The sequence below is a fragment of the Ornithodoros turicata genome, chromosome 1, assembly GCF_037126465.1.
Source record: "Ornithodoros turicata isolate Travis chromosome 1, ASM3712646v1, whole genome shotgun sequence".
NCBI lineage: Eukaryota > Metazoa > Arthropoda > Arachnida > Ixodida > Argasidae > Ornithodoros > Ornithodoros turicata.
Window position 1 is genome coordinate 234,273,721 of NC_088201.1, and position 19,466 is coordinate 234,293,186.

The 19,466-nt window shown below is 45.8% G+C and overlaps 1 protein-coding gene across 3 annotated transcripts in view; it reads right to left on the reverse strand.

Annotated features, from left to right (window-relative positions):
• LOC135379101 (acidic mammalian chitinase-like) overlaps nucleotides 1-12,273 on the reverse strand; it is a 49,493-nt gene extending 37,220 nt beyond the window's left edge. Inside the window, exons 1-2 of one of the 3 annotated variants that reach the window (XM_064612357.1) lie at nucleotides 12,210-12,273; nucleotides 11,971-12,075 (exon numbers count right to left, since the gene is read on the reverse strand). In XM_064612357.1, the coding sequence (XP_064468427.1) occupies nucleotides 11,971-12,068 (98 nt within the window). In that variant the 5' untranslated portion in view covers nucleotides 12,069-12,075; nucleotides 12,210-12,273. Of the gene's footprint in view, nucleotides 1-5,031; nucleotides 5,303-9,295; nucleotides 9,428-11,970; nucleotides 12,084-12,209 lie in introns of those variants that run through there. The other 2 variants (XM_064612355.1, XM_064612356.1) reach the window with 2 other exon arrangements.
• Nucleotides 12,274-19,466: the final 7,193 nt, after the last annotated feature.

The window sequence follows — 19,466 nt, forward strand, 5'->3', positions numbered from 1 at the left end:
CTGCCCTCCAGGGTATTCAGACTATGAAGATGTGTCTGGCAGCGTGCACATGGGACAATGGCGACAGTGTGTGACTAGTGGTGATGCATTGAGGGACATGCAGAGAGTCGGGTCCAATATGCATTCGAGATCTGCAAAAGAGGTCCGTGACACACTTGCACAGTATCTGACTGTATATGACACACAGTATATGACACAGTATATGACACACTTTCTGCTCTGCATCTGGTGAACTGTCATGGCAGTATAGAGTGGAGCTGAGGGGCTCACGTGTTGACTGAGACTGCAACTGGCTATGAACAAGTGAAGCAACATAAATGATTTAATTCGCTCATTCATCAAATTCAAGATTGAACAAGACATTCTGCATTTGCATGTATGCTAGACGCTTTTTTTTTTCACTTCCAAGGACCGTAGTCTGTTCCGAAGACTTAATAAAAATAAAGTTTCTTCGTCATCCATGTCCAAATGAGGTCTGGTGCACCGTCCCCCAAGTTGCATATTTTCCGTTGCCTGTGTCAATATCGAAGCGAGGCTTTCCTCAGATGCTTTCCTTTTCTTCGGTGCTGGTCTTGCGGCTGGGGGTGTCATCTCCAAGCTTTGCAGCTCTTGGCTGCATAGCTGAGAAAACGTCTCAGATGGCAGAAAGGGGCCATCCATACTGTCCTGTGACCAATAAGTGTGAAGACGTTAAATACAAAGCTACTTAGCTATGTAATGTAGGCTTTAGTTCACCACACTTCACACTTCATTCCACCATCCCTCATTGTATTGTTGCTGCTGTAGTTAGGATCTGAGAATACAGTATTAATTTGCTGCAGTGTGGTACTACCAAAACATAGTAACGCGATACCGCTAGCCGCTACTCCACAAAAAGTAGGGCAACACTAGCGTCATTACAAACTTGAAGAAGTAACGCAATACCCCTACCAAATAAAAGAAACGTAAATACTATGCCATCGCTACCATACCCCTCTCTAGGCAACACATTATCGTAGGCATGTCGTTGCGTGTCTAAAGACTGCAGTATTTATTCAACATACTGAAAGACAAGGCATATTATTTGACATTGAGCTTATAATTGTGTTTTGTTCAAGGTATCCATGAATCCCAACTCCAGGCTTTTCCCTTGCTTATTACTGATAGATTGAGCAGTTCTCCTTGTGGTCAACTGGTACAACTGCCATCATAAGTGAACTCTCACCGAGTGACTAGCTACCATGTGGTAAAAATACCAAATGAAAGGCAGAATGTTTGCTCATGCTTTCCACAGGTTAATTACATTTGACTGCTACGATTAAATGTACGCAAAGCTGGCTGGTCCAGACAGCTCATTTTCTTGTTCTTTTGGTTTTGTCACTGGTTCGCCTTTCCCAAATATTTTGTACGTTCGGAAGACAAAATCTGTCCTGGGGCTTTAAGCTACACAAAAGGTGTCTGAAATAACTTGACGCACCTTACAACACTGTAATACTACAATAGCGGTCTACATACCTGGCTTGAACAAGCCTCAGGCGTGCTGCCCTCCTCTTCAATGTTGCTGTCCGTGTGGCTCTCCACACAAGAGAGCAACAGCCCTGCAATTACAGCGCATTATGTGCTTGCTATGACAAGCACAGCTTTCATGGCATATGCATAAGCTTTCCTTTGAGAAAAAGGGACACACAATAATTCAGATGATGTGAATGCACTATTTTTGTTACTTATGAAATAAGTAGAGAAGTAAGAAGTCCGGAGTCCCTCAAGGCTCTGTATTGGGTCCTATCCTGTTTTTGATGTACGTCAACGATTTACCTGACTCTGTTCAATCAACAATCAGGTTGTATGCAGACGACGATTTCATTACCAGACGAAAGGTATCAGGCCTGGCGTTCTTTCATAAGTTATATTATCGTCACCCCCTTCCCCACCCCAGTTACTGCCAACCCCCTCACAAGTTATTTCCACGACTTGATCACCAGTACAAAGTACTTGCTCTACCTACGCGAACCAAAAAATTCCTCTACTCACCACAGCAGCTGATGGTATCAAACTGGAATGACCTTCCTGCCCACATAGCATCAGACCGAAATATATCTTCATTTATTTCCAAGTGCTATGATCATTTTCAAAACAAATGAATTTGAAAGTATTGGGGCGGATATATTTAATGGCATAAAGAAGGGGGAGGGAAAGGTTACCACCAACACGGCAGCTTATTATTCCTATTCAAAACCAAATGAAATTAATGTAGATGAAAGACAGGTGACAAATTACACTGTTGTCGACAGTAACAGCATTAGCCTTTGCTGCTGACTGGCATGGCATGGCCATCATAACTTTCCTATGCATTACGTATACTCACTAGACACTTCATTGTCTCTTGACGGTGTATGCACAACTTCCCCATTTGGGTGAGGAGCAGGCGGTGGTTGCTGCCTGGACACAGCTGATGTGGAGGAACAAGGAGCAGGGAGCTTCTTGGTCCTGAAAGCAGAATAAGGTGGATTAATTACCTGTGAGCATAGTAATATCATGCTAGTGCATTTGGGGAGCAGAATTGAGGGTTTTGAATTCAGATGATATGAGATTAATCTTTAATTTCGTTGTGCTCACTTGTTTCTGATGTGTAATGCCATGGCAATGTCCACGTTTTATTATGGCAGTTGCATAATAACGCATGAGCAGTAAGGTAAATGAAAATACTTTACACAGCATGGATTGAGCAATTCTTGTCTCCGTAATACAGCAAGCCAATAACTCAACAGAAAGGAAAGGATAACGGTAGCTGTATAAGATCACTTTGCCCGTTTGCAGTTTTAACCACAGCAACAAATATGTTGTCCACTTCTGCTTTCGAATTCTTTTCGCAACGTATATGCCCTTCCGCAACGCATGTGATATACACGATACATACCGTACATATACAACATTGCCCAGCTGCACAATGCATTGATTGATTCCTTACCTGCGCGGTCTGATAACTTCTTTTAAAAATTCGAGGCTCCTAAACAGTGGCCAACTCGATTGGTAAACCTACCCTGCGCCCATGCCGCTTCGCTTGGCTTCCGAGGCTCTCAGTTCCCGGGCGTACCGGTCACGGATCCCTCTCCATAATTTCTGACAGTCGCACGCTGCAAGGAATAACAAGCAAAATTGTATTGTATAAACACACACGCACACACAAAACAAAGCAGAAGCCTACTTACCTGGCATTGACAACGCACGACCGATGGACTCCCAAGAGTTATCGCGCTTGATTGTATCTTTATGATCACTCCGAGAGTTGTCATAGAGCCACGGGCGCTTCTCCACCTCGATGCAGATGAGCTCGTGTGTCCGAAATGTTGTGTCGCGCAAGCCATGCGTATCTTTTTGTGGATTCTCCACTCGCTCCACACAGACATCCATGTTTACGGCAGCCATGTTGAAACAGAGAACATCAGCGGGATAGAAGCGCGCATGTCCAGAACGCGGCTTCGTGATTGGTTCACTCCTTGCGGGTTGAAGCGTGCGTTGGAAAAAGTTGAGCTCAGACGAACTCCTTGCGTTCGACTGCGTAAGGTCTCGTTCGCGCCTGTTGCCACGGTAACCACAGCACGCAGCCGTACGCACGCATGAAAACGCACTAGTGTGAACCATGCTTTCCGCGTGAACGCTACACCTGTCGCCGTCACATCTTCGCCCATGGGTGCGACAAGGCGTCAATTGTTTGCTCACGTTCGGGCTTCTACACTATGAAGGTCTTAGATAGGTTTGCCTGTATCTATACGCGATATTATGTAGTCAGGTAGCACTTAGTGACACGGCTTGGGAAGAAAGACTTACGTTAGCCCGGGCAGACATGCACAAGATACTCAAAAATGTATTTAAGATAAGATCATAAATACCAACGTTAGAATGTAATTAAGATAGAGTATAAATGCATGAAAATTCAAGTAATTTAGATCGAGTACGAAACATTTCAAAAAGTATTTGAAATACAATGAAGGCAGTCTCGCGTTCAAAGCGTACACTTTATTTGCGCGCAGGAGCAATTCCATTTCAAAATGGTCGCCGCTATGTGACATGAATCATCTAAACAACGCGCACTAAACAAGCCGTCCCTGTGTGATAGGAGTCATCTAAACACAAGTCCCAAAAAAATGACAAAGAGATACCACATAACTCCAGTAGGTATATGTGACCCAGAACAGAGCAAACTTCTAGCAGGTTCCTGCTCTGCGAGGCCAGAATTCGGAGTCACCGCGTCATGGCACACATAATAGAACCCTCACTCGCCATGGATTAGTACACACCGGGCAAGACCTCTAAATGGAGACTTCCAAGACGGGCCAATGCCCAGGTCAGGTCCGAGGAGCTCATGAAATTTCCACTGATCGAGACACAGAAAGTTTGAGAGGGAGATCGAATATATGTAATTAAAGTATTGAGTAGAAAATACCACAAGATGTATCTTAAATGGAGTAGAAATGCATAAAACAAAAAGTATTGAGTAAAGTACCAAAATACCACAAATTGTATTTAAAATACAGTATTTTAAATACAATACTGCAAATACGTACAAGTCTGCCGTTAGGGACATACACGAGTCATTGAGTCATGCGTAAGCATTCCTTCGTGCAGATTGACGGAGGGACACATTAGGTACTTGAAAGCCTAGGACGAACTGAATACCACACTTTTTCGACCACTACATTCATCTGATGCGATGTTTTCTTTCCGTTGCGTTGCCATACTGAAACCTCTCTTGTCACATAATAAATCTATCAGTTGTAAGTTAGCAGTCGTGGTGTACACTTCCTCCCGTCCTCATCGTATGGCTGCTCGTTCTTGAGAGAATGTTAAGACCGATGACCTATAGTCATACGGCACGTAATTTATTGATGGAAACAAGACGAAAGTATTCTACCATAAACTGCGGGATTCCAAAGGCTAATTTCTAAACGAAACAGTATTCATTTTGTCTCGGGATACCGAACCATGAAATGTTTAAACGATGGTGCAATTAATTAATACGAAACGAGTAGTTGTTTGCAAATGAAGACTTACGTGTGTCTATGAGTGCTGTTTCCTGTCATTACACTGAAGTTGCCTTCACTCACACAGAGCAGTCTTGTAACGTTCGGGGCCTGTTCCTCAAGATAAGTAGTGAAGTTCGTGTACCTCTCTGGATCTATGGTTCTATTCTTCGGGACCAGTGTGTAATTTATCGAGACATGTGCGAATCCGTATATGATATGGGTGCAAAGGGTAAGATCCAATGCTTTCAGGTCCACAGTGATATGGTGCTTAGGGGCATAGTAGCACACACGCTTGAACCCTGTGTGGGAAAACAAAGTTTTAAAATGCGCCAGTAACGTCTCTTTCGGTATCGCTAAAAAAAATCACTGGGGCATAATGATAGTCGATAACATGAAATTCGAGCGCACCTGTCGACGTTCAGTTCAACGCCAGTGTTTTTATTTATATTCCACATATATTACTTTCTTTGGGTAACGCTCCTATCCCAGTTCGTGAAGTCGCTGTCCACGTTGGTGATGTACAGGCCGGATCAGAGCCGTACATTAAAAGGGAGTCTGGCCATTAATGGGTCATGCCTATACCTGAAGCTCCACCCACTTTTTCAGCTTCCCGACCAATGAAGTCTTGAAATATGGGGCGCTATCAATCAACCTATCCTCACTATTTGTCCCCATATCCAACATGGGCAGCGCCATTTTGGGTGGCAAGTGGATTGGATGGGATTGAAATGGATACCTCTCGCAATCTGCAAAAGTAGTGGAATGTTGGTGCAAATTTGATGAGCGCCACCTAGGCAGCGTAAGGCACGTTGGGAATTGTCGTCTGCTTCCGTCGTTGTACCGCTGCCGGCAGAACCACCTGCTGGGACACATTCTGCTGTCGGTATGATTTTTAAACAAATCTACATGAATAGTTGGAATATAAGAGGCAAGAATGTTTATATCCATGAAATCCAGCTATTAAATATAAGATTGTACAGCACACTGCCGTTTTTGTTATGATTTCATTATGATCGCAGTGTTCACTAGGCCTAACACCGGCGACAAAACGTATTATTTTCAGTTAGATATCGGCGGATGAGCGTAAGTTGAAACTGATTTCCGAGAAACGTATATGAGGATGTACATTTGCGGCGTGAAATCAGAGTAGTCTGTGAAATTTTTTTGTCACGAAATCCCCGCTTCTCTGCGTTTGTTTTCGTCGCCATTTTGGGTGGCAGTAAGGTGTCATGGCGACCCTCTCGATAAAAAGGAAACCAATCAGAGGACCGAAACTGTGATTGACAGGTCGAGCCTCTTTTTGTGACTCCTCCCAATGGCCAGACTCCCTTTTAATATACGGCTCTGGGCCGGATATGTCTCTAGCGACACTCTGCGTCACGTATTCTAACTTCTGCGAATGACTGTTGGCATAGAAGTACACGACCTTTCCTTTTTTTTTTCGGCGGCCGCCATGTCACAAGATTGGAGCCAAGCTCACCGAACTGCAACCAGATGCATTGCAGCTACCCTCCTTCTTCGTTTTCCCCCTCGCACTATCTTCACTCTCGCAGTACGTTTCCCTCTCCTTTCCCCTCACAGTCTCCAGTAATGTCACACGGGTGACACAAACTCGCCATCGTTGTAACTACCCTCATGCGGGTGCTTCTCGCAAAACGACACTTCGCAACCCATTTGTCGTGGTCACACGTCCTACGCTACGTCATTTTGAGGTCATGCGACTTTGCATGTCGTTTTAGCGATTGCCAATAGTGCCGTTAGCATACAATCAAGACGTTAACGTATTTTTAACGAGCGTAAACTATATGGTGTCCCACTTCTCCTTAGTTGATGTACACGGTGGGAGCTAAAAAAGGTCAGTCACATTTTGGTGCATGACGCGATACTTCCGTGACCGATACCTCGTTGACTCACAGACTTCCGAAGCCTCAGAGTAAATAGTTTGTCAGACAAACCTACGAAAAAAAAATTGTGGTTACCAAGCACTGTGTAACGAAATAAATACGACCACGAAAACTTTCGTCACAATCCATCGGTATAGCGCATAGGAAATGAACGGAGACGAAAGTTTGCGTGGTCGTATTCATTTTTCTTACGAAGTGCATAGCAACCACGATTTTTGCGTACATTACTCTGGCACAAATTATCTACTGTGTGGTATAACAAGCCTGTGTCTCAAGTAGATATGGTGTCACCCGCGAAAATGTGACTGACCTTTTATGGCGCCCACCCTGTACACAGGGTTAGTGTGTCCTAACACGTGGTTGTTATCGAATGTTTGGAAGAAATCAACACTACGAGCCCTCGTGAACAAAATTAAGCGTTTTACTGCGGGATTATCGGATAAAAATATTTACCGGGAGCAAAAAAAAAAACGTCTAAAACGGCGCACAGAAGGAGCGAACCCTTTGTTTACAAACGGTTTGGCCGCCGATCACGGGCGCGGCCATCTTTAGGTCACGTGTATGGTGACATTGGCTGTGACGTGTGACCATGACCCGTCCAGAATCAGGGAAGGATAACGGACGTATTTTGGTTACCGTTTCCATTTTCGTTTCCGTTATCCGTTTCTGATACCGGCCTTTCAATTTCGTTTCAGTTACGTTTCCGTTACTGTTTCCGGTAATGGAACGGTTGTTACAGAGCTGCGGGAGGACAGCCCGTCCGGCTCGATCAGCACCCTGTTTTGCCCAAGTGCTGCTTCGGTGTCACGCGTACACACTAGAGTCACTAAATAAGCTACGCTTCAGAGTATCGACACTGAGCCGCCATGTTGTTTCGGATGACCTCCAGCCCCACCTCTATTTTGGCAGTAGAAATAGAAGAAGGTGAAGTTCTGCAGTGGAAGAAGACAATACTTCGAAGAGCGCTAAATGGATGGCGCTGGAGGTCATCCGAAACAACATGGCGGCTCAGTGTCGATACTCTGAAGCGTAGCTTATTTAGTGACTCTAGTACACACTACACAAGTAATTTTACGTCGTTGGGATGCACACATCTTGCAAGATAAAAAAAAAAATGGAGGAACATGTCTTCAGTCACTCGGAGTCCAGTAACTCAACAATGGGCGTAAACATCATCCAATGTCGCATTCATAAGCGGACGCTCTCAGTAGTAAATAATACTGCCATGGCCACGGTGAAATGAAAAAAAAAAGTACGAAACAAGTAACTAAAAATCGTAGGCTGTCAACCTCGTGCTATGATGGAGCATAGTCATGTGTTGGTGTCATGGAGTTATGAGGACTGGGACGAGCTAAGCGACGTATGCACCCTCGAGGTCCAATATTGAGCTTTCTTTCCATGCTCTCGTGTAGTATTAGAGCATTACAGGGAATGGAAACATCAAAACAAAAACAAAAAATGAAAATTCACTCAAATGTCATCGCACAACAGGAATAGCCATTATCCGAATTCAATACCGGACGATAAATTCGTTTCCGTTTCCGGTAAGGGAGGACCGCGGTATGCGTTTCCGTTTCCGTTATCGTTACGATCTCCGATTTCGGTAATATACCGTTTCTGTTTCCGTTACCATTACCGTTACCCTTCCCTGTCCAGAATGCATTCCGTCCGCCAGACACGCTTTCGTCTATGATGCAATACACTGGATGGCGGCCCTTTGTGGATAATGCGATCCGTCGCTTGGCTCCTCGTTCGCTCTGCCGGTTACAACGGCGGCACCGCTCTACGCAGGAACGAGCGCCCAAGAGCCGCACTCGTAGCCGCAGCTCTCAAGTCGCTTAATCAACTTCCTGGACACTACAATATTGTCCGAGAACGGCAATCTCTCAGGTGAATATACAAATAAACGTGCAGCTGTACGTTTATTTGCATCTTCACCTGATGAAGTGCAGGTTCTGCAAGGAAGCTCGTGTGTATTAAAGTTTTATTTCAAAGAGTGCTTCATTTCCTGGACTTATTGTGTTCCCACGAATAATGTAAGTTAGAGTGTAGCTCTAGGATCAGTTTGTGGTCCACCAAAAGGTTATGAGAAAGTACGGCGCAGCAAACACAAAAAGTGACGCTCTCTTGTTGTGTATGTATGTGTTTTTAGGGTGCCAGCAATGGGGGATTGCTTTCAATGCAAGGTAGGTAAGAAATGGCAGAAAACCCTGCTTGTCGACTTTAATTAACAGTAAAGAGAAATATGACTTCAGGTTACTGGATAAAGTCATACTATTTTGGTAGCTGCCTCCAAGATAAACATGAGCAAAAGCGTCCTGCAGAAGATAACACGCTGGTTCCTTGCAAATATGCGCGAAATAGTGCTAAATAGTACGTAATACTCACCAGTTCCCATAGTTCCCAAAAAGAGAACAAACAAAGTGGTCATAATTGGCAGGTGTCGGACGTCCTTGCTCATCTCCATCCTGTCGGTGCTGAAGTATACGACGAAGTATCCTGTACCGTGTCGGACTAAACTTTTATGCGTGTAAAACACACGCGCAACAAACAACAACAACAACTTTATTACGGGATGATGACACGGGAGTTTCATCGCCAGGGGGGCGATACTCTACCCCATTGCTGGTGGTGACGCGGGGAACGACATAATGAGCCCCTTCACAATAAGGATCCATGTCCTGTGGCGTCCTGGCACAATTATTCGTGTAACTACCCCGGTAAAGAGAGAAAAAAAAACACGTTTCTCTTGCACTTTTGTTCGCGCTGTACGTTCTCGCTGCGGAAATACATCACCGAGATTATCGAGGAAGGTTGACAATTCGTTGACATCAGCAAACTTAGGCTGCGTTCCAATACCTCGCGGCCGCGAAGCCGCCTGACTAGGCAGCTGAGTAGACCCCTTTGCTTGTCACTATTGGAACAGGCTTGCCTAGCCGAGGCGCCTGTGGCGCCATCTCGTTGCTCACGCAAGAAATGCGTACGGCGCAAGCGCAGCAGGTACTAGCGTTTCCCGCTGTCAGCCATCCCGGCTGTCAGATGGTCAGGCGTATAACTAGACTGTATCGATGCGCACTAGGCGGTAGCCGACTGAATAGCGGACTTGGCGAGATTTCGAACGAGACTCAACATGGCGGCACTTCCGGTTAGACCGCTAGGCAGTCGACTAACCGGGGTATTGGAACGCAGCCTTAGTTTCCCTTGAACAGCCCGAATCGTTGTTGTAATGCGACTTTTCAGCCAACTTGCTGTGGTGCTGTGTTCCTGTTCTGACCTCTCTTAACATATGGTTACTGCAGGTTTCACGTTGTTTCAGGCTGCGGTCATCCATCGCTCTCTGCTAAAATGTTGCTTGGCATTTTCTTACAAGTGCCACTCAACTGTGAAATAATGCAATGAAAAAGTACGAAAAAAAACTTTCACTTAGCAGGTCGTTTTCTTTCCTTTCTGGTGTTCAGAAAACAACGAAATTGCACACCGGCTTGACGCAACAAATAACAATTTTAATGCAGACGTTTCGGGGGACATCATCAGTGAAAGCGAACCTTCAGTGTGTAATACCAATCGCGGCCCCCTCCCCGAAGTGTTCGCCGACCTGGTTAAGTAATCTGCTGGTTGCGGTCGCCTCTCATTTTGCTTTCACTGATGATGTCCCCCGCATGGAAGACGAAACGTCTGCATTAAAATTGTTATTTGTTGCGTCAAGCCGGTGTGCACTTTCGTTGTTTTCTGATCATGACTTCTCCTGGCTTCTGGAATATTTTTGCTTTCTGGTGTTCGGTCGTCATCCAGCCAGCTGAGTTCATGTCATTCGATACGGATGTTTTAGTGGACGACAGGCAGTCTTTTATAGGGAGACTCCGCACTCAAAACGTGTTTAGGTAAAAGTGCAACATCAATCCGTACCAGTTCAGTGAATACAATTTCTCGTCCCCATGTGGCGCAGACAATTAGAAAATGAGTATTTTCCCACGATGAATGATGAAAGTGTACTGAAAAGGTTAGCCAGCTGTAGGGATCGAACGCACATCTTCTGGATTGCCGGTCCAGGGTTCTACCAATTGAGCTAAGCTAACACGCCTCTCCTGCGACTTTCGGGGTGCGTCATCTGAAGGGACGACAAACCAGCCACTCACTCTCACTCACCCTCCTTTCTCTCTTACGTTTTTGCTCACTCATACACACATTCATACGACGGAAATCGACGCAAGCGGCACCTGTTGAACAAGAGATAAACTGATGTTCTGAGGCTGGAACAACATAGAAGGGACAGATACAAACAAAGCCTCAAATTGCCTAAGAAATCAACGATGAAGGGGCGTGCTAGTTTAGCTCAATTGGTAGAGCCCTGGGCCGGCAATCCAGAAGATGTGGGTTCGATCCCTACAGCTGGCTAACCTTTTCAGTGACTTTCATCTTTCATCGTTGATTTCTTAGGCAATTTGAGACTTTGTTTGTATCTGTCCCTTCTATGTTGTTCCACCCTCAGAACATCAGTTTATCTCTTGAGTATTTTCCTTCGAGTGATTAGACGCTCCTCCATGGAAAAGCTGTCCAGCAACACTGGGTTTCACCTCACAGGTATTCCTCGTGTACGGCTTTCTGTATGCTTTGCTTTTACCGGTCGCGAATATTTTAGAACGTCATCGAGGAAGCGGATGACTGGTCATCCATGTGGCACGATGAAGTTACATAGCGCGTGCCCGGAAAATAGCCGGTGGCCCGCACGAGACTACCGGTGACGTCACGCAGGGTACAGGAGGTAAGGGAGGAAACGTTCAGAAGTTTCGGTTTCGTTTTGAGCTTCGCAGCTCTTTTGTCAACTACCGAGTCACCGACCGCCAAACCAACTTTATTTATCACTCCAGAAGAATGCATGGAGCTTATTTACACAGTCATTATAGTAGCTACGGATTGCCCCGTAGTTTGCCTTTGAACTACTGATTGGAACTTATGAACAGTGTTAGTGAAAAGTTTACAAGATCGTCCATATCGCGACGGACGTTCTGGATGTTTTAATGGCGCATCGAGAACAAAGGTCACAAGACATAGTATGTACTTACCTATGCACTCTCTGTAATGGCGAAATGACTGCCCAGCTCTGGTGTAGCGACGTGTACGCTGCATACTCCAGTACATGAGAACATATAATTTCGATCATGACGTCACTGAAAACAAAAAACATAGGAGGTAATCGAGTTTGTCTTGAAGGAGGCGGCGCGTCTGCAGTAACCTCGATGCTTATGTTGCAACCACGTGATGCAATCATACAAAAATAATAAATGAAGCAATTATATATTACCTGCCTATAGCGCTCCCGCATTTTGCAAATTAATGCACTGCGATGTACGAAGAGCAAGGTGTTCTGAAAAAGCCAGGCCACATGTCTTCATTACGGACTGCTTTACTATGATTCGCAGAACGAGGACAATGACTACTGTCTCATACGCCATCACCTGGTAATTCCAGTCCCGGTTTGCACGCACACACACACACACATGCTGGAAACCCTTCATCAGGAAACTTCTTAGGCACAGCTTTTAGCAGCGTACTGTACAAGTGGTTAAATTTGCGGGCTCCATAGTTTGCGAGGAGCCAGGTACAGGCAACTAGGCGCGGTACCGCAGTGCGTCGTCCCCGCAAGAGACGTCTTTGGGACATGGTGGTCTCACAACTGTCAATCCACCTTGCTTAGCTTAGCTTAGGTCAATTTGTAAACTAATTTTGTGGACCGGTAGTCCAGGAGATGTGGGTTCGGGTCCTACAGCTCGCTAACCTCTTCAGTGACTTCGTTCTTTCGTGAGTACTTCGCGAGATACTATCCCGCGATCCCAGTTACGGGCAAAGTGTACACGTCATAGACCTCAAGATTGCGTCCATTCCCATTGGCAGCGGTAAGCACGTGATTTGTCGTGCACGTGAGGTCTGTGACGTCAGAGACGCGTGAGCTTCGGTAGCCGCGGTGCCCATTTCAGGCTGGTTCACACTGTCACGTTTACGCTTGCGGCTACGGGTTACGGGCGCTTACGGTGGGGGTTGCCATGACGACGAAGAGACGGCGCCCGTAAGATCGTTTCCGCAAGGAGTTGAGGCAACTTCATCTTTTCTCCCGCGAGCACCGTAACCGTAAGCGCACTGGCCAATAGGATGGCAGAAAACTTCGGATGCCGCGCATGCGTTTTGTTTCGCGCGTCTCCTTGCAAAGATGGCGCAAAGTGTGGATGTTTTAGAAGCGCTTATTCTCCAAGTTGAGAAGTTTCCCTGGCTATACAATAGCAAAAGAAGCGACTACAGGGATGCCACAAAAAAAGAAAACTCATGGATGACAATCAGCATAGCAGTGGGTCTGTCAGGTGAGATTTTCACAATGAATCTGTCCGGCGTGGCGAGTTGTATGTTGCACTGTCGACGATGCGTAGTAGGAATCAATGGAACAAGTGCTTATTACATTTACTTGCTTACATTGTACTTATTTACTTCCCTCCAGTTGAAGAATGTCAACGGGCGTGGCAGAACCTCAGAGACCGCTATGCCCGGGAGCTACGGGCCACCAAGCAACCCAGCGGGTCCGACCGATCTAACAGGCCAGAATGGCCGTTCATGAAACCTTTGAGCTTTTTGTCACCCTTCATTAGGACACGGTATTTCTTATTTCACTTATGAAAGTCTGGTCCGGTGGTGACACACTTTGCTTATTGGTTCATTGAGCAGGACAGTGCTGTCAAGAAAAACGCAGGGCACCATTCCCCATCAGCCTCCAACGAACTGCGCCAGCTCCCTGCCAGCCCCTCCAAGAGTACTGCCTGACATACGCAGTGACATAATTGAGGAGCACAGTATAAATGACACGTTAGTACAAACAGATCCACAAGGTAAGCATCAGTGTTTGGAGCAGGGCGCAATACTTAACGATTCCATATATTCAGCCTTGCTGCTCAGCCTTGTGCGTGATGGCACAGGAACCCCTGCAAGTGTGCCGGGAACAGAATTGTCGTCACCCTCACCAGTGGCACAATCTAGTTCTGTAAGCCCATCATTGCATCATTTTGAATGTGTACATTGGAGATCTGGAGATGTCACATCTCTGGCTTTGCTGGATATATTATATTTTTTATGCTTTGAAAATTTGGAAATATTGTTTGTATAGGTCAGGGTGCCAGAACATTGCTAAGTTGTTTCCCAGAGTATGATAGTAGTTATCTTTCACATTTTGAGGGTACCCTTATCACATTCTCCCATATGAAGCATTTTAGGATGTGTTTGCAAATGTCATCTTTTTCGAATTGGAATGGCCAAGTTGCATGCTGGATTCATAGAGCATTCTGCAATAGATGAAAATTTTAATTTTCCTCTTCCTCATATCAGTAAAAATAAAAATAAAAAGGCAAAGTTGTTTAACTCATGATTTTCTGAGTTTCTTTATTTCGTTTTTTTGTTCTAGTTACATACCTCGGTGAACTCTATCCTCATTCACTATGTTCTATGCCTTGTATTTGTTGTCAGCTTTTTGATTAAAACATTCACTTCCAGGAAAGTTTGGGGTCACCGTTCACACCCTCGGCTACCTTCGAGGTTCTACAAGAACAGGAATCCCGGGGAGAAACTCCAACGGTGGGTTCTGCGAGGCCTCCAAAGAGAAGGAGACCTGAACAGACCGTTGCGGCCCTTCAGGATGTACTCGTGTCAGCCACAAAAAAAAAAAAAAAAAAAAAAGAATGGCAGAATCTAGTGCATGCCAGCAGCCCCACATCGACTTCTCCGACAGTAACACTCTTTTTTTACTTATGGAAAAACTGGTGAGCTTGTCGGAGAAGAAGCAGCACGAAGCTCAAATGCGTATTCAGCAAGTGCTGTTTGATGTCATGTATGGTGAAGACACAGACTAAATGATGTTCTTCTCTTCCATAATTTGTTGAAAAATGATGCCTTCATTTACACATGTACGTGCACTGTTTACTGTAGTCTGACAGAAATGATACCATTAGTAACAATACTGGTGTGAAGCCAAGTAGTGATGTTCCGAGTTCTGTACACACCTCTCATTACTGACACACAAATTTGGAACACAGTGTGTATGTCTTCCTACAAGTTCACACCGCCGCAGCCACGGACACAGACAAAAAGGCACACACAAAACAGGACGCACTGCAACTCACGACTACTTTACTGTTGAATACACATACACTCTTAAATACCAGAGTAGGTACCCGTTTCCCTATGTATCCGACCTATTTTTTGAGATAGTACAATTCCTCCTGTATGAGGGCAATAGAGGGAGCGCTGACACATTTTTCCCCTTTTTCCTCAATCAAAAATGCTTCATATATCTCCCGATCCTGCTGTGATCGGAGATTAATTTCTATTGAAGTTTTATCAAAGGCAGGCGAGCATCCACATCTATCACAATGGAATGCCAAGTGCCCCGACGGTGGCTTCCCTTTCAACAACGTCGCGTGCTCACGTAACCTAGTATTGATACACCTGCCAAAAGGGGAAAAATGTGTCAGCGCTCCCTCTATCGCCCTCATACAGGAGGAATTGTACTATATCAAAAAATAGGTCGGATACATAGGAAAACGGGTACCTACTCTGGTATTTAAGAGTGTATGTGTATTCAACAGTAAAGTAGTCGTGAGTTGCAGTTCGTCCTGTTTTGTGTGTGCCTTTTTGTCTGTGTTCGTGGCTGCGGCGGTGTGAACTTGTCATGTACCGACTTCCCCAACTTCGGACCCTCAGTGTCTTCCTACAGTTCATTTTTCTGGCAGGCATCCACGTCGTAGGATGTCGTGCTGTCCCTCTTCCTCCCCAACTGAGCAGAAGTAGTTTGCGTACGCATTCCTCACATTACAAGCATTTGCAGAGTACATATTACTGCTGAGAGACGATGCGTCCCTGATTGCATCACTGGATGAAACACATGTCCGCCAGTTGCAAGGCACAACTTTGCCAGCCGAGTTTTCTATGTCAGTATACCCAGCAGGGCAATACTGTCGCTCCTGTGTAGACTCTGTTTCGTCCTCGGTGCGGAGGTAAATATAGAGGCATACGGTGCTCATCACTATGGCCCTCAGTGTAGGGAGGCTTGCCGTTATGGGCTGACAGTAGATGCGCCATCTGCTTGCTAGGATTCCAAAACTGTTCTCAATAATCCTCCTTGCTCGTGAGAGCCTGTAGTTGAAGGCGGCCTTCTTCAAGGGTAGCTGTTTCCCAGGGTAGGGCTGCATGAGATTTGGCAGCAATGGGAAGCCTCATCTGCGACGACTACATGTGGAAGTGCCACTGAACAACCTGGAAGATTTTTTGGTCGAGGGACATCAAGGCTTCCGTTTGCCAGCTGGAATCCAAATTCCGAAAAATTTCCTAAAAATGCCGTTATCACTTCCTCGGCCTTGTTCCTCAATGAGAACGTTAAGGAATCGATATATTGCATCACAACGGGCAAGAAGGACGATGCTGTAGTAACCTTTGTAATTGAAGAACTCTGAACCTCCATTTGGCAGCCTCTGAATGGCCACATACTTGCCATCAAGCGCTCCAATGTACCAGAGCACCTCGAAGTCTTCCGCTACTCTTTCCCACGTAGACAAAGTAGGGCACTGAAATAGAAAATAGTAATAATAATCATCATAAAATAAAATAAAATAACATGTGACAGCTTCGAACACTTATGCTACTCACAGAATGGCGCTATGCTGCTAGCACAGGGTTCTCAAGAACATTTACAAAATATCACACTACAAAATACACACCGGGAGGTATATAGGCTCAAGAACATGCCAGATAGCCTCGCAGGTTCCACGGATGACTCCACAGGCTGTGGATTTCCCGATTCTGTAACTCGCTTAGCATATCTGCTGAGAGGAGCCGTGAGCAAGGTACCTAAAGAAATGCAGTAGCATGTTGCAGTAGGGTGCCAGAGGCAGTCAGTAATAGACTCAATGTACCTCAATGTGATTGCTAGCCTCTCCGCTGCGGGGTGGCCTTTCGGAATGAGGTGTCCATCCGCTTGATACGTGGCTCCACCAGTGATAGTCAGGAAGTGAAACCTACGAGGCGCGTATAGTACATAAATTGTAAGGCACGCACAGTGCGTACTGCGGCCTACAAATCTAGTGAAGAGCATACTGAGCCTAACCTTTCCTTTGTCATCCTGAAATACATTAAAGTGCGTCGCGCCATCGTAGAGCCGCATCTCTCGCACAAGATGATGGTATTCCCCGTAGGTTTCGCGGCTACGAAGAAGCCTTCGTAACCATGCTCTTCGTCCTCTGTGCTCGTGGTGTATCAAAAGGAATGGTGAGATGACTTGAGCAACTAGCGCCCAGTTCACGGTCACATGACATGTAAACAGCAACGCAGTTAAGAGCATCGTCTAGCATCCAAAGCGGCCGGAACCGAGGCGCTGGACGCCATGTTGCTCTCTGGCTCTATTTCGCTTTTCTTCGGAAGGATGGCGCTCTAGGAGGCCGCTCCTCATTGGAGGAACGGAGCGCCGAAACGCAGTAATGTGAACGATGGAGAAACGTAGCCGGCAACGAGACGGGTACTACGTAAGCGCAACCCGTAGCCCGTAAGCGTAAACGTGACAGTGTGAACCAGCCTTTTCTCCGTTTCTATATTGCGTGTTGCGTTTTTGAATTGCCCCCTTCGCTGTGAAACCTTCAATGCAGGTTCACATCGGGGCGAAGCGCTGTTTCTTACGTTTATCTCCGACAACATGAGATTACACGTCGCAACACCTTTAGTGGCATGAAGCGTCACGTGATGTCCGGAATGGAATACAGCTTAGAGAAACGGTGGCGTTCTACACCATGTCTCTTCACCAGGTTCTTCACGATGACTTTTCTCGGGTACGAGGTCTAGTGAGTAGCTAGATTTTTTTTTAATTTTTATTTTTATTTTTTGTTAATTGGGTGTTTACGTCGCGAGACAACTGAGTTCATGAGCGACGCCACAGCGGTTGGTCTGTGGATTGCTTTTGCCCACCTGAGGATTCTTTAACGTGCGATGAAAGCTCATCATCACACGGCACCCCGTATTTAACGTCCCTCGCGGAAGACGGCGTGTCTAAGCAACTTGTACCCTGCCACCAAGTTGCTGGCGTCCTCAGCCGGGTTCGAACCCGCGATCTCGGGATCAGAAGGGGAACACGCTACCAACTGAGCCACCGAGGTCGGTTGAGTAGCAGTTGCCGCAGTGCATTCGCGTTCCATGATTGACTCATTGTCTGCCTAACAATTAACAACCTAATCAACTAAGTAAGCAATAATACGTCGGAAAGCGAAAAAAAAAGCACTATAGAAAAGCCCACGATGAGGGAACTGGAAACGAAATATAGTGAGGAGCAACTAATGTTTGTTACACTCTTAAAACATCACTTCACCACATGGCATACTCCTAGCCAACCTTCATTCCGAATGATATCATTCTGTGTCCTTATTTGCTGAAAATGGGAGGAGGCGCCTATCTGAGACATATTACGCTTGTCCCAGATAGGCTCCTCCCCCTGATTTGAACGAATCATGATACAGAATGATATGATTCGGTAGGGTGGTTGGCTAGAAGCGTCCTTTGCGGTGAAGTTCTGTTTTATCAGTGTACACTCTTAAACATGAACCTCACCACATAGCACGCTCCTAGCCAACCATCATCCCGAATGACAACGTTATCGCCCCTGATTTGTTGAAAACGGGAGGAGGAGCCTATTTTGTGCCGTGTATAATGGCACAAAATAGGCTCCTCCTCCCGTTTTCAACAAATCAAGGGCGAGAACGTTGTCATTCGGGATGATGGTTGGCTAGGAGCGTACTATGGGGTGAAGTTCATTTTTAAGAGTGTAGAAACGAGACCGCAGGAAAGTCCCGTTTCTAATAAGCCCATATTTACTCCTAACAGTTTGACACTACGCTTTTAAGTAATACATAATTACAGCATAGCAGCGAGAGCAAGGTCGATAGAGAGCCGCTCCGATAAAAAAAAAAAAAGGCAACTAACGAATTAAACTCCGCTTGACCTGTTTAGCACAGTCCCTTGCACATCACTCTTAGCTTACCCTTTTCTTGGGACACGACTCGGTTTTGGGCCCCCGTGCGATTTAGTTGAGTTTATTTCCACGTCCAACGAGGCTCCTGCAGTGACGTCACGTTTGGCCACGTGACATTGGAAAACATATTGCCGCACCGGAGCTGAAGTTGGGGGGCATTCCTTGAGTTGTTATGGTGCGCGTGCAATTTTGAAAAAAAAAAAAAAACAGACACGCTGCTGCCCCACGCACACTCTTAAAAATGAACTTCGCCACATAGCACGCTCCTAGCCAATCATCATCCCGAATGACAACGTTCTCGCCCCTGATTTGTTGAAAACGGGAGGCGGAGCCTATTCTGTGCCGTGCATAATCGCCACAAAATAGGCTCCGCCTCCGGTTTTCAACAAATCAGGGGTGAGAACGTTGTCATTCGGGATGATGGTTGGCTAGGAGCGTGCTATGTGGTGAAGTTCATTTTTAAGAGTGCAGATAAATTTGACTATGCACACAAGAAAACAGTGGATGAGGAATTGT